We start from the raw sequence: 13,759 nt of genomic DNA on the forward strand, positions 1-13,759 counted from the left end.
TATATGTCATCTATATAAAGATGAATTCCCAATGAATCAAAGATTTAAATATAAAAAAGGTTTAGATATAAAAAATGAAACCATAAAAATCCTGAAAAAATACATGGAAAATTTTAAAAAATCCTTAGAGTGTTGAAGGTATTTTAAATTATGAAATACAGAAGGCTTAAAAGATGAGAATGATAAGCTAAACTGTATTAAAAAAATTAGGCATAGAAAAAATCTCCACCATAAGCAAAATAACAAAATGTAAAAGGTATCTGTAATTCAAATACAGAAAAGCTAATCTTCTCAATATATAATATACTTTTATAATTGATAATGGTAGAGATCAGAAAACTTAGCAAAGAATAAGAACAGTTCACAAATAAGAAATTACAAATGGTTTGTAAACATGAAAAATAACAACGCTACTTGTAAGAAAAGTAATTTAAGGTTAAATTTCACCAAAGATAGCTTTTTTTTACCTACATGGTTGGCAAAAATCTAAAAGTTCTAAAATCTAAAAGTTTGTTGGGAAACTGAGAACTACGTATTTCTGTTGGGAACATAAATTGGCATAATCCCTAAAGAGGGCACATTTGTAATAATCACCCAAATCAAAAGTAGATCCCACATTTCTTCTTTATCTTATTTATTTTGGTGTCACACGAAACTTTAATATATGCTACTATTTTGATTTTAAGCCTAAAGTTATTGGTAGTCAATTTTAAGAATGTAAGAAAAGCGAGCTACAGAAAAATACACTGTTCATAGCAAATATTTGGAGGAAAAATAGATACAGATTAAAAAAGGTCAATAACAACAACAATGACGATGACAACGACAACCACAAAGCACAGCCCATGGGGCTGTTCAATAAAAGGGCAAACCGTACTGTACAGCTGTAACAGGTCTGAAGCACATAAGTGGATCACATCAGTAAGTCACTGATGTACCAACGATGGTCTGAGTTACCAAGGACAGGTGAACTTTGTTTAAAGTATTTTCTTTAAGGAGGTGAGAATTATATAATGTATTTCAGGAAAACTTTTATACTAGATGGTTACTTAAAGTAAACTTTCTATTTTCCAGAAAGTTCAACATGGTCTCTGAGGGTCCCCAAAACTGAAGATTTGCCGAATGGACAGTCACCCTAATTCCTATCTCAACCCTTCTCACCAGGTTATCATTGTACTGGGTAGCACCTCAGCTAATGGGAGACTGCAATCACCCAGAAGTGAGTAACAAGAAAGAATATTCGAGGGAGTAGAGGTGTTGATAGAGGGAACAGACTTTCTACTTTGCACAGATGGTGCTGCTCACCATATATCGACTTTTTCCGAGACGGGTTCATTTCGTATCACCTCTGGTGCCATCCATGCGACTGTGCCAGCGAAGGACATCTTGGTACTTTTATCGCTGAGTTCCTTAGAGGTACCAAAATCTGAAATCTTTACTGCATCTGTGTGAGTCACTAAAACACTTTAAAAAGAAATAAGAGAATATCCAGGTCGTTAGTATTAATGAAAACACATGACTCAAATTGGCAACCGAAGAGTTTGCTGCCCCCTACCTGGTAGAATTCAGCTCACCAGTTCCCATATTACTAGGACATTAGCAACACACTAGAAACATCACCATTCATACTCATGAGGCAGCACAGAACAGTAGGCTTTTACACCTGGTTTTGTCCTGCTCCACCATTGTGTGAGCTTTACCAACTCACTTCTTCTAAGCTAATTTTCTCATCTATAAGATGGAGACAATTCAGTTCATACCATCTCATCCACAATTCAAAATTGCAAAATGCTCTGAAAACAGTGTATACAAACTTTTTATATGTATAAAGCAAACTGACTTTATTTATCAACTTTGTATGACCATCATAGGTTTTGCTACAGACACATGAATGCAGCTGATTATAGGGTGTGCCCTGGTCTTTGCTGGGGGTGTGTAAGGTAATACCCAGTTACCTTCTTGAAATCACCTGACTCCAAGAGTTTTGGATAAGGGATATGCGCCTGTAATAATGGCCTCGTAGAATTTTTGTTTGAATTAACGAGATAAGTAAAACACCCATGCTCAATAAATATTGGTTTCCACCCTGCCAGCCTCAGACAACCCACTAGGAAAACATTTTGGAAAAAACGCTGTTTAAATGATGCCCAGCTGAAATCATGCATGGGACCGTGATACTCAGGAGTCGTTACATTAAAAGGCGATAAGTATCTTAGGATTCCAGTAATGTTGATGAGGACAAGCAGGAATAAATTTAACCTTAAGCAGATTCCACACAACTTACGTTTTAATTTTCACGGACGTTATCTGAAATGTGACTGGGGACAAACTAGCTTTAAAGATGAATACACCCTGGAACCAGTCAAATCCAACAAGTTAACATCCTCACACACTAGACGGACTTCTCTTGAAACAGGCTATTTAGAACTTCAGAATGTCACTGCTTTAGGGTTTCAGAGGCTTAATGATCTAGAGACCTACTTTCAACAAGAAGAAGTCTTAATATTCCAGTAGTATCAGAATCAAGGCAGTGAGAAAATAGGAAACTTCCCAGTCTGTCTCCTCCCTTCTTGTTTGAACCAGAGACTTCCCTCCCGCCAACGTCAAATAGCTGTTTACCAAACAGCTCAGTGTTTACAATTGCGTTAGAACACCTTCATCCACATCCAGGCCCTGGTTTTGCACCTGTTATTAAAATTCACACAATTTAGGAATTTTGATTTAATGGTGTTAGTCTTGGCGAAAATGCATGAGGATTAAAATATTATGAGGAATTTGAGATAATTGGAGAACTGATGGTATCATAAACTATGACATTCAGAAAAGGTGATAAGCCCGTAGAGGAAAAAAAACCACTGGAACGTTCCCTCCTGCGTCTCCGGTGCTGCTCACTGTGGGACCCGTGGGCATGACATGAGGGAGCGGACATGGGAGCAGACTAGAGGAGACATGATGTTAGAACTTTTCTGAAATCTTCTCTGAGACAAAGATCATATGGCTTAAATATTTCATGTAGGTAATAAAATCTCTCTCCACAGCAAGCCAGACTAATCTTTGTTTTTTCCCAGTTAGCTGGGAACCCAGGGAGAACCAGCCTGCCTGGGGTTCGGGCGGGTATTGATAACAGAGGGAGAAGCTCACTGGGTAACCAACTTCTATTCTCTCCAAGACAGGAGTTAAAGAGAGTAGCACGGGACTTCTACACCTCTAAAATCTCCTGATGTCTTCCTCTACAATTAGTTCTCAAGGAGAATAAAGTGATTCAAAAGAAGAGCATTCATGCCCTGGCTGGTGTAGCTCAGTGGATTGAGCTCGGGCCTGTGAATCACGTGATTGCAGTTTGATTCCCAGTCAGGGCACATGCCTGGGTTGTAGGCCAGGTCCAAGCAGGGGACTCACAAGAGGCAACCATACCTTGATATTTCTCTCCTTCTCTTCCTCTCTAAAGATAAATAAATAAAATCTTAGAAAAAATAAAAAAAAGAAGAGCATTCAAAGAGGCCTTTGGCAAGTATTTTATGTATACATAGTGGATGATAAAAGCAACAGGTTGGGTTAAGACTGTAGACAGAAGGAATAGACACTATATAATAAAGTCATTTGCAAGTAAAGCAAGAGGGAGGCTGCTCAGTGAGCTGCTGATTATAATAAACATCATTGAGAACTACGGTGATAAATAAGAACTCACTGAAGTTTATGATCAAGGATTGATTTGTGTCTTCCATGGAGAAGAGGCAGGACTCCTTGTGAATCCCTCGCCTTCACACAATGGTATAGGAAGCAGTGGTCTTTGGTCTCAAAGTTCTGAGTTCAGTTTTAGCTCCATGACTTTAGGCTCTGAGCCCTAGTTTTTCTATGTAAAATAAGAGTAATAATACTTGCCACATCTATTCCATACAGTTTTCACCAAGATCAAAGCAGGTGTGATAATGGATATAAAAATATGCCGTAAATCATAAAAGCACATGTAAATATATTTTTGAGAAAAGATTAATTATTTTCTGGTTCTCCAAACCAAATGTGATGAGAAATAATAAAAATAATGTTTAAAAATAGGAGCTACATTGAAATAAACAATTTTTTAAAAGAGTTTATTTATTTACTTTTAGGGGGTAAGGGAGGGAGAAGGAGAGAGAAACAACCCCAACCAGGAACCCAGCCTGTAACCCAAGCATGTACCCTGACTGGGAATCGAACTGGTGACCTTTGGGTTCACAGCACTCAATCCACTGAGCCACACAAGTCAGGGATGAAATATACCATTTTATCAACTCCTTTCTTTTCTTTGTACAATTTGAGGACCTGAATAAACACTCTTCTTAAAGTGGTTATTAGTAGCCAAGGAATTATTTTGATAACAGAGATTACTAGAAACAGCTTGCTTCTCTTAAATAATCAGTTTGTATTTTTCTTATGGACACTATGAACCTTGTAAGTCTTCCTTCCTCTCTTTCTCTCTCTCTTCCTTCCTTCCTTCCCTCCCTCCCTCCCTTCCTTCTTTCCTTCCTTCCTTCCTCTTTGTTTAGACCCTAAAAACTCTGAAGACAACTATATAGTCTACCTCTAACAACAATACAGAGTCATATATTTTGTGAAGTTTTAGTTTTAATATTTTTATTTTCTCTGTTTGTTTATTTATTCACTTTTATCTGATTGTATTAAATATATTTCTGATATTCATTTATTAAAAATGGCTTTTTTTTAAACACATAGGAAAACAACAAATCGATGAGGCTTGAAGTGAGGAAACTTGGCATTAATCATTCAAAATGATAGAAGGTGAGTGCTCCAGATAGTGAATTGTTTCATAATTGCACAATTAAAAAGCAACAAAATGGGAAAACCAGTGTCAGGTGCCTGAACATATCTGCCATACAGATAAGTACGTAGGTCGCAATAATCCAAAAGGTATGTGAATAGCACCACCCATTGTGCTGATTTAAACTGAACCAAAAGTACAATGTCTGAAAACCTCAGCTGTGGGCGATGGAATTCCTTATTTCAAAGCAATAAAACAAAGTGGCTGAAAAATTAGCTCCATTACTCACTTGGGTGACTTGAGATCACGATGAATAATTTTGTGAAGGTGCAAATAATTCATTCCACTTGCAATTCCCGTGGACCAGTCCACTAGCAATCGAGGCGTGACCTTCCTGCCAGCCCGTAACACCTCGTAGAGCTGCCCGTGGGCGCAGTACTCCATGATGATGCAATAGCACGGGGCCTGAGTACACACACCCCTGTCAGGGAGACACAAACGTGACTGTAAATGCAGTCCACACACAGAAACAAACATACGTGTATACGTAGTTATATTTTAGGAATACTTCATAAATTTAATCAGGACCAATTCTCTATTGAAATTATTTAAAATATATAGAGAGATCATCTTTCCTGATTCTTTTTGATGACATAATTTTTTAAATTGTATTTATTGGGATGACATTGGCTAATAAAATTACATAAGTTTAAGGTACATAATTCTGTGACACATCATCTGTATATTTTACTGTGTGTTCACTTCTGATTCTTAAATTAGCATTAAAAACCCTCTTGTCTACAGGTTTTTCTATTATACATATAGACCATTTTGGTTTGTTTTGCTCACTTTAGGTATTCATATGCTAATGCTGTATCTGGTGCTTTTTCCGTGGGACCGTTCCATCCTGAGACAAAGAACGTCCTTTCATGAGGCTCTGTATTGGCTGGATATTATGTTGTTTTAGATTGTTAATAATACTATAAATATCTTCCTTTTAGAATTAAATAGAGGGTTTTAACATAGCGTGCAGAAAGAGAGAATTTAAATAAAATATTACTCTTTTTTGCTACTCTTTATTTGCATTACTCTTTCTTTGTTAACTTTTATATTCCTCAAATTTAAGACAACTAACGACTCAGGATCAAAGATAGAAACTTCTATATTATATAGTCTTTAAAAAACACTGCTGTTTAGAATAAAAACAACATGACACAGTGTGTTATATATCTATGCAGCCTGTGTTTCCATCAGTTCCTACATCTTGCACGTAGCCTGTCCTGATTATTCCAGTCCAAAATGTCTTTCTCTTCTCTACAGGTCAGTGCTACATAGCAGCCATCAGCTTCTTATATGTGATTTTTCCCTTTTGATACAGATTACAGGCTCCTCGAAGGGAGAGGTCTTCACGTTCTTTTTTATCTACCACAAGGCCCGGATGTTCCCAGCAAGTCCATGATAAACGGTTCTTAACTTCACCTTCACTTTCTTTTGCTGATAAAGCCTTCCTACGAACATGTGCAGAAGCCAAGGGTAGGAGAAGGGGCAGTAACATGATAGAACATCTTCTATTTGCCAGGAATATTGACATGTTTATTTGTCTGATTTAGTCTGCTCCAAACCACTGTAAGATAAATATTTCCTTTTTCATTTTCACAGGTAATGTTCAGAGAGGGGTAGTGACTTGCTCTAGATCAGATTGCTAATTAGTGATAGAACTGGTATTCAAATCTAGTACGTTTAACTTCAAAGCCATGCTCTCTCCACTCAGTACCCCACACCACCTCTCTTTTACCTCTTTAACATCAGTATAGACAAGCATGTTGGGAATTCCTACATTAATACTGTTACCTTATAAAGTGGGAATAACCATATTAACTCTAATTGACAGTTTGTTTCTGAGAATGAGCAAAGAGAAGAAAAATGGCCATATGCAATTCTCTGTGTGACATCCTTAATGGTATGTATGCCTTCCTATAAAACTTTTAGAGTTGTCTACCTACAAGACACCCAGCTAAAGTCCTTTAGTCAGCTCTCACTTCATGGCCTTCATCTCTTGGGCTGGTGTAAGTGATGAGGCCATGATGGCTTGTGATCATGTGCAAATCTTATCACACTAGCAGGTTATAAAGAAATCAAATAACTAGCCTTCATTTTTCCTGCTTTGATGTGCCTGTCAAATGCTATGAAGCTCTTTCTATTACTCTTCCTCATTTTCTAAGCTACTTAGAATTCTCATCTTGGTTTTTACTGAAAAACTTTTTTCAGGTTTTCTGTTACTTGACTTTCAGGAAACCTCAGTGGAGCACGAGTGTCTGGCAACAGCAGAGACAAGTTAATTTTCATTACAGAGAAACAGTGAGTAAGGCAGGAATAATGTAATATGCTTAAGAATATAAAAATAAATATTTGTTTGAAGCTATTCAGTATCCTGTTCTAGTATGTCTTAACTTGTCACACAAATATGGGCAGAAGGGGTCTAGCAGTGACATGTTAGGCACTTTTCATCCTCTCTGACTGATGAATGAGGAGCAATCATTCCATCAGCCCCGTACTATGACAAGACTTCTTACTAGCTATAAATAACAACTCCATAATCACTTCTAATTGCTACCTTTTCTTCCCCTTGGCACTCAATTCCATTAGGAAGAGTCAGGCTGAGCTTTCTTAAAAGATTGCTTAAAAATTGGAAGAAAAAAGAATACAGTATTCTTTCCTTGCTCTTTCCCTTTGCACATGGTTCTTACTTCAAAAGAAGCTGTAAGCACAAACAAGCAGTATACAGAGAGACGTACTATAATCTAATCTTGCCTTTATGTCTTCCAGACGGTCCTGAATGATTCATTGGCCAAGCAACACATGGCACAGATGGCTGCAAACACAACACTGCACAATGGCCAAGAGTGTGGTGTGATGGGCCAGGGACACAGTATCACTATTGTTTTCCATGTAGAGGTAAAGACTATTCAAGCATCTGCAGCCTAAGAGTTGGGCGCCAACATGGCAATATTTGTCCAATATGCTGAAAAGGGCATATGCAGGCAGGTGGGTCAGAGGGTGAGGTAGGGGAAAGGACTGCAAAGAAAAATGGAGAAGCGAAAGAAAGGAAGGAAAAATAAAGCATCTCATACCCATCCTTTGAGGACACAATTCTACCTGGGAAGCCCTCTGACCTGAGAGACAGCCTGTTTCATGTCAGGAGGCCAAAAGGCCAGGCTAAGCTGTGGAATGTTCTGTGTCTCCAACCCAGCAGCCTAGTGATTGAAGCTTCAAAATGGAAGTGGTAACTAAATGAAAGTTAAGTGGATGGCCCTTCCTTCCATTTAGGACAGTGTAGCATACAGGGAGTGAAGATCCTCTCAGGGGGGTAAAATGAGAGAAAGCAGTGAGTGTCTGGTAGTCTGCTTAAAAATAACCCTCCTATTGCCTTCTGAAATGATCATCTTTGGAAAGATCAGAATTGGCCTCTGGAGCATTTGTTTTAGCCTCACATCCTCTTGGCCCAAGCAGGGCAACCAGGGATGGAGCCCCTACGGCAGCTGACAGTCTGTCCCACCTGCTCTGCGAGGATGTTCCTCCCAAAGGAAATAAATCCCAGCATTTCGTTTAGCCTCCCAGTTAAATGCTTCTCTTCTTTCTCTTTCCATGAGGGGTCTTGCTTAGGAATCAAGACCTAGCCTTAATACTCATTTAAACTCATTCTATAAAATCTGTACCTAAGATTTCTATTCCTTACTTTGGGGATGTGGTTCCAATGAAAAATGATCACATTACACATTAGGTTTATAATGAGCATTTTATTAAGAAAGGATCTCCTCTTGGGGGCTGGGAGAAGTTCCTTCCAATTTAGAGAGGGGGATTTGTAAGTTATTCCACTTATAACTGTAGCCTTACTGGTCATGCTGTATATATACATAAAGAAGTACTAGTTTCTACACCCTCATCCTACCTAAAGACTATCTTTCCTGTTCTTCCATTCCCTAATGCCACTCACCATTCATTTGTTCAAGCCCAGAGCAAATGTGAAGGCTGGTAAGAGAGGGGAATCACAACAGTAAAGATTGCACACATTTGGGGAGAGGGGAGAGAGTCACAGGGGAAAAGGAGAAGGACTCACATGAACAAGTATAAAGGACACATGGACAATAACTAAGGTGGGGGGCGGAAATGGGAGGGAGGTGGGGAGCACTGGGCGTGGGGGCAGGGCTGGCAATATAAGACAGAAAACTGTACTTGAACAAGAATTAAATTAAAAAAAAAGATTGCACACATTAAGAGCTCAGCACTGCCAAATCTGGTGACTCCAAAATTTACCTTTGAGTGTGCCCCCTTTTGCTAGGGAACTCCACCAATATTGTGAAAATAATACTCTAAACTATAAAGATCTTGAAAATGACTACTTTGTGAAATAAATTAGCACATAACTTACTATCATCGATAACCCTGTATCATTACATCTAGAAAGCTGAGTGTTTGCAATCACTTGAAAAATGACCTAGCAAACAATGAGGCAGGGAGAAATATTTTGAAGGTACCTGTTATTACAAGCTTATATTTAAGAAGGGATGCTAATAGAGCTGATAAAAAGCATGTCTATGACACAGGGACTAATTGTTCTCTGATCACTTAGATGTTAGCTTTGTTTCCTTAACCGGATTTTAAGATGTTCAGGTTACCTGGAGGTGACCTTTGTCATCTTACTGGTAAATAAGGTTGACGCAGCAGATCTGACTGCTTGGCAGGAATCCACTTTCCCCCTCTCTGTCCCATCTGCATCCCTTCCAAGCAGGGCATCCTCTGGTTGAAAAAGAACTTCTAGACTATAAACTCTTAAGACATGATTCTAATTTAATAGTTCTTTGGTATCCTACCAAAGCACCTAGCACAGTCCTTAGTATATAGCATGTTCTTAACATGTCTTTCAAAGCAGGAATTTATCTGTATTTATTAAGGGAAAGAAAATCTATTTCTTAAAAAAAAAGCCTTGACCTACTTGAAAGCGATGATGTTAGGGTGCTTCAACTTCCTCAAATGCTTGATATCCGTCTCATTCTGCTCTCTCACTTTCTTGATGGCCACCTCCTCCGCTCGGAACTTGCCCAGGAAGACAGCTCCCTGGGCTCCACTACCCAGCCACTGCAGCTCTGAGATCTCCTCAAATGGCACTTCCCAAGTATCTAGGCACACAAGTGAGAAACAAGCTTAAAAGGGTCTTGGTATTTGCTTAGGGATCACTCTACAAGGCCACTCTGAAGGTACCAACTTCACATCACCCCAAATGACCTCTACCCTTTGTTTCCTACCTGTAACTCATCAAAAGACAGACCCTTTCTGTGGGCCTTGGTTCTGTAGATCAGGTATGCCCATGTATTAGTTTGTATCAATTTTTAGCCAGTAAAATCAAGCAGATCAGAGATCTCCAGTATACTCTCCTCCAAACAAAACATATACTGACACACCCACCTCCTCGCTTCAAGCTTGCACATCCACTTGATTCCCCTATTGGTCTCTACACCACTCTCCTGCCCCGTCACCCATGGTAGATGTTGTTCTGTTTTTCTTTGAATTTGTCATCAGATGGTCAATTAATCCTTGCTGAATGAATTTGCAATGACACTCTCCCAGAGTACCTAATTATGCATAACACCTGTATTAGTATTTACCTTTTATTTATTAGTTATTATATGCCAGATGCTAGCATAGTGCTTTACATGTCTCATGTGTTTAATCCTTACGACAACCCTACAAGTTCAGCCTTACTATGTTTACTTAATGATGACAAAACTGAGACACAGGGTGGTTAGGTAAGTTACCCAAGGCCATATAGATGGTAAGTGGCAGAACTCCAGAAATAGCTGATTCCAGGGACAGCACTTTCTCCACTATACCACATTGCCTCTCCTGAATTAATGGGTAATGTCATTAGTCATGATGCATTTACTCATCCAGATCCAATATTTTCCAGTTTCTCTTTCTTTTAGAGTTTGACTCCTTTTTTGTACCAAAAATGTAACAGGTCATTTCTAAGTGGTGGTTTTATTAGTGATTCATATTGCTCTTTATCCTTTTCTGTTTTTAAAATTTTTAACCATACATGTATATTACTTTTCTAATGAATTACATGCTATTTAAAATAAAGCACTTCAAAAATTCAATCAATATGTGCTTTGACCTTGTGAAACTTAAGAAAGAAGAATATAATCCACTGATCCTTTTCCTTGTCCCCCTTTCAGCCGTGCATTATCACTAAACTGGTAAGAAATGAACATCAAAGAGCTAGGAGCCCTGTGGAATGAGGAGCAGATGATAACAATGTTAAAGGTTATGAGAAATTCTTGCTGGATCTGGTATTTGCAGAACACTGCACAAGGTAGATTTGAGGTAGCTTCAACTCACCATTTACCACATGAAGTAAGGGCAGAAAGAGTTCAGCAGTATTTAGAAGGGAACTACATTTCCCTCTTCTTTAATTTTCTCTACTTTAAAAGAAATTCTGTAGACTCTTAATAAGATGTGGCTTGTCATCACAATGGTTAAAACACAACCTTCAAAATATAACCACATAGAGCAGAAAAAATGATAGTGAGGGTCATTTATATCATGACATTCATCCCATTCAGCAGTATTAAAGGTTTCTGCTCTACTGAAAGGGATTATATGCTCTATCAAAGAAAATCTCTCTAAAGTACAAATAACTCATGAAAAAGAAATCACCAGAGAAACAAGTAATATCCAGTGAGATATGGGAGGAAGCAGTATGTTGTAGACTTGACTGTTTTCAGTATCTTTATGGCTTCTAATGACTGACAAGCATTAAGTGTCTCAGGCAGTCTCCCTTTCGTCCCCCTGGGCTTATTCGTCTGCACACACAGGGTGCAGACACTGATGGCATATGCCAAGAGAGTTTACTATTCGGGGTCCAGTGAAGAGCTCAACACAGTGTCATTTTGACCACTCCGAGGGTGGAATAAGGTACTATTACAGGATGTGGGGCAAGAACACAACTGGGTCACCCCAGTTAGCATAGCTCAGTTGGTTGGACGGTGTCCCACAAGCCAAGACGTTGCAGGTCGATTCCTGGTCAGGGTATATGCCCGGGGCGCCCTGACTGGGGAAGGCAGAAGGCAACCAATCAAAGTTTCTCTGCCTCTCTTTTTTTCTTCCCTTCCCCCTCTCTAAAACAAAATAAAAATGTAAGAATATAAGTGGTAATATTTCTCTGAATAACTTCATAGTAGTCCAAGTTACCCCAATTTTTATAACAATAACTATTAAAATTACACAATCTTTGGGTGTCTTTTTTCCTTATCTACTCAATCTTTACTTACTGTTAAATACTAGAAACATTAGAAAATATCAGAAAAACACTCATTTTATCTGATATCCCTTCCCAAACTCAGTTTTATCTTCTCTTTTAGTCTTTGTTCATATGTCTACAGTTATGTAAAAGTTGCATGTGATGTATAATTTTTCTTTTTCATGCATTATGTATTCCTCGTGTATTTATATAGTTTTTGTTATAAGCTTTACTAATTGTTTACTGTATCATTTTTTGGTACTTATGTGTTTCTATCTTTTTGTCTGGTAATTTAAATTTGAAGTTTAAATACTTTTTCTTTCTTTATATTATTTCCTCAAACTCAATCTTTAGGTTTAAGAGTTCAGCTTCCTGGCTCTGGGTAGGTATGCTGCATTGTTATTCAAAAGGTTTCCGCCAGTTTTTGCTGACAGCAGCAGTGTGTGTGTGTGTGTGTGTGTGTGTGTCTCTTTTATAGCAACTTTGCCAGCCGTGAATATTGCCAATTATTTTTTTGGGCTAATTTATCCAGGTATAAAACAATGTTTTATAAGTTTGTACTACTTTAATTGCCAGTGATGAAGAATATTTTCTTTACATTTGTTTAATGCTCACATCTGCTTTGTATAAATTGTCAAATTTATCTGTTGTCTACTTTTCCAGTAGAGTCTTGTAGTTCTCACAAATTTGAAGGAGGTTCCTTTCTATTTGAAAATATGAAGAGTATTTCTTTTTTAAAAAAGATTTTTTCTTTTAATTTTATTATTTTTAAAAAAAAATATTTTTGTGGTTGCTGAAATTTCCTTTGTAATTTCTTCTACTGGCTACTCTATCTTCTAAGAGTTGATCTATAGTTGATTTTTAAAAAAAATTAGCCTTTACATCCATCTTGAGTTTATTTTGGTGTATGATGTGAGAACTGATTTAAATTAATTTTTTCCATATTGCTATTTAGTGATTACAAAAATTTGTTAAATAACCCTTTCTTTTCCTGTCATTTAATAATGCTTACATTGCAATTTACTATATTTTAAATAAACAATGCCATTTATTAAGTGTTTTCATAAAATGAGAAATAAATGAATTATTAAAACACAAATTTGGCACTCGGAAACCAAAGGTTGAGGATATAAGGAATGAAATAGTCCTCTGCCAACAGCAGCTCCTACCTGTGTTACTTGACCAAGTCATAATTATCTATGCAAAAACACAGGGGATAGCACTGGTAATGCAAAAACACAGTATAAAATAAAGTAATACTTCCACCACCTTTGAATCAACCTTGTTACTAGAACTGATTACCAGAAGTAAAGCTGATGGATGCGATTTCATTTTCTCGTCCTGTCCCAATGTCCCTGTCAATATCTAGTAAGGAGTCAAGGATCAGAAAAATGGCAGGGAAAAATAAACAGCAATAAGAATTATGAGAGCCCTGGCTGGTGTGGCTCAGTGGGTTGAGTGCTGGCCTGAGGACCAAAGAATTAGGAGAAATTGATGAATGAGATCATTAACCTCATAATAGTGACAACTGGCTGTGTTCCCTCCAGGGTTAGTCCCAGACTTTCTGCTGCTCTTACATCTGTCCCATTGGTACTCCTCCCCAGCTTCTAGCTTCTCTCTGATTCATCACTATGACTACTATCTTAATTCCAATATCCACCATGATTCTTAAGATGATGAAAGAGCCACATGCCTACCCGCTA

At 37.9% G+C, this 13,759-nt stretch overlaps 1 protein-coding gene across 3 annotated transcripts in view; it reads right to left on the reverse strand.

Moving 5' to 3' along the window:
* The window catches only part of MAP3K13 (mitogen-activated protein kinase kinase kinase 13), a 125,785-nt gene that overhangs the window by 29,793 nt on the left and 82,233 nt on the right, over positions 1-13,759 (reverse strand). For all 3 annotated transcript variants that reach the window (XM_037027635.1, XM_037027634.1, XM_037027636.1), the window contains exons 3-5: positions 9,753-9,936; positions 5,049-5,240; positions 1,306-1,464 (exon numbers count right to left, since the gene is read on the reverse strand). In XM_037027635.1, coding sequence (XP_036883530.1) covers positions 1,306-1,464; positions 5,049-5,240; positions 9,753-9,936 — 535 coding nt within the window. The remainder of the gene's footprint in view (positions 1-1,305; positions 1,465-5,048; positions 5,241-9,752; positions 9,937-13,759) is intronic.

The sequence above is a fragment of the Sturnira hondurensis genome, unplaced genomic scaffold, assembly GCF_014824575.4.
Source record: "Sturnira hondurensis isolate 20B ecotype Veracruz unplaced genomic scaffold, ASM1482457v3 Scaffold0019216, whole genome shotgun sequence".
Classification (NCBI taxonomy): domain Eukaryota; kingdom Metazoa; phylum Chordata; class Mammalia; order Chiroptera; family Phyllostomidae; genus Sturnira; species Sturnira hondurensis.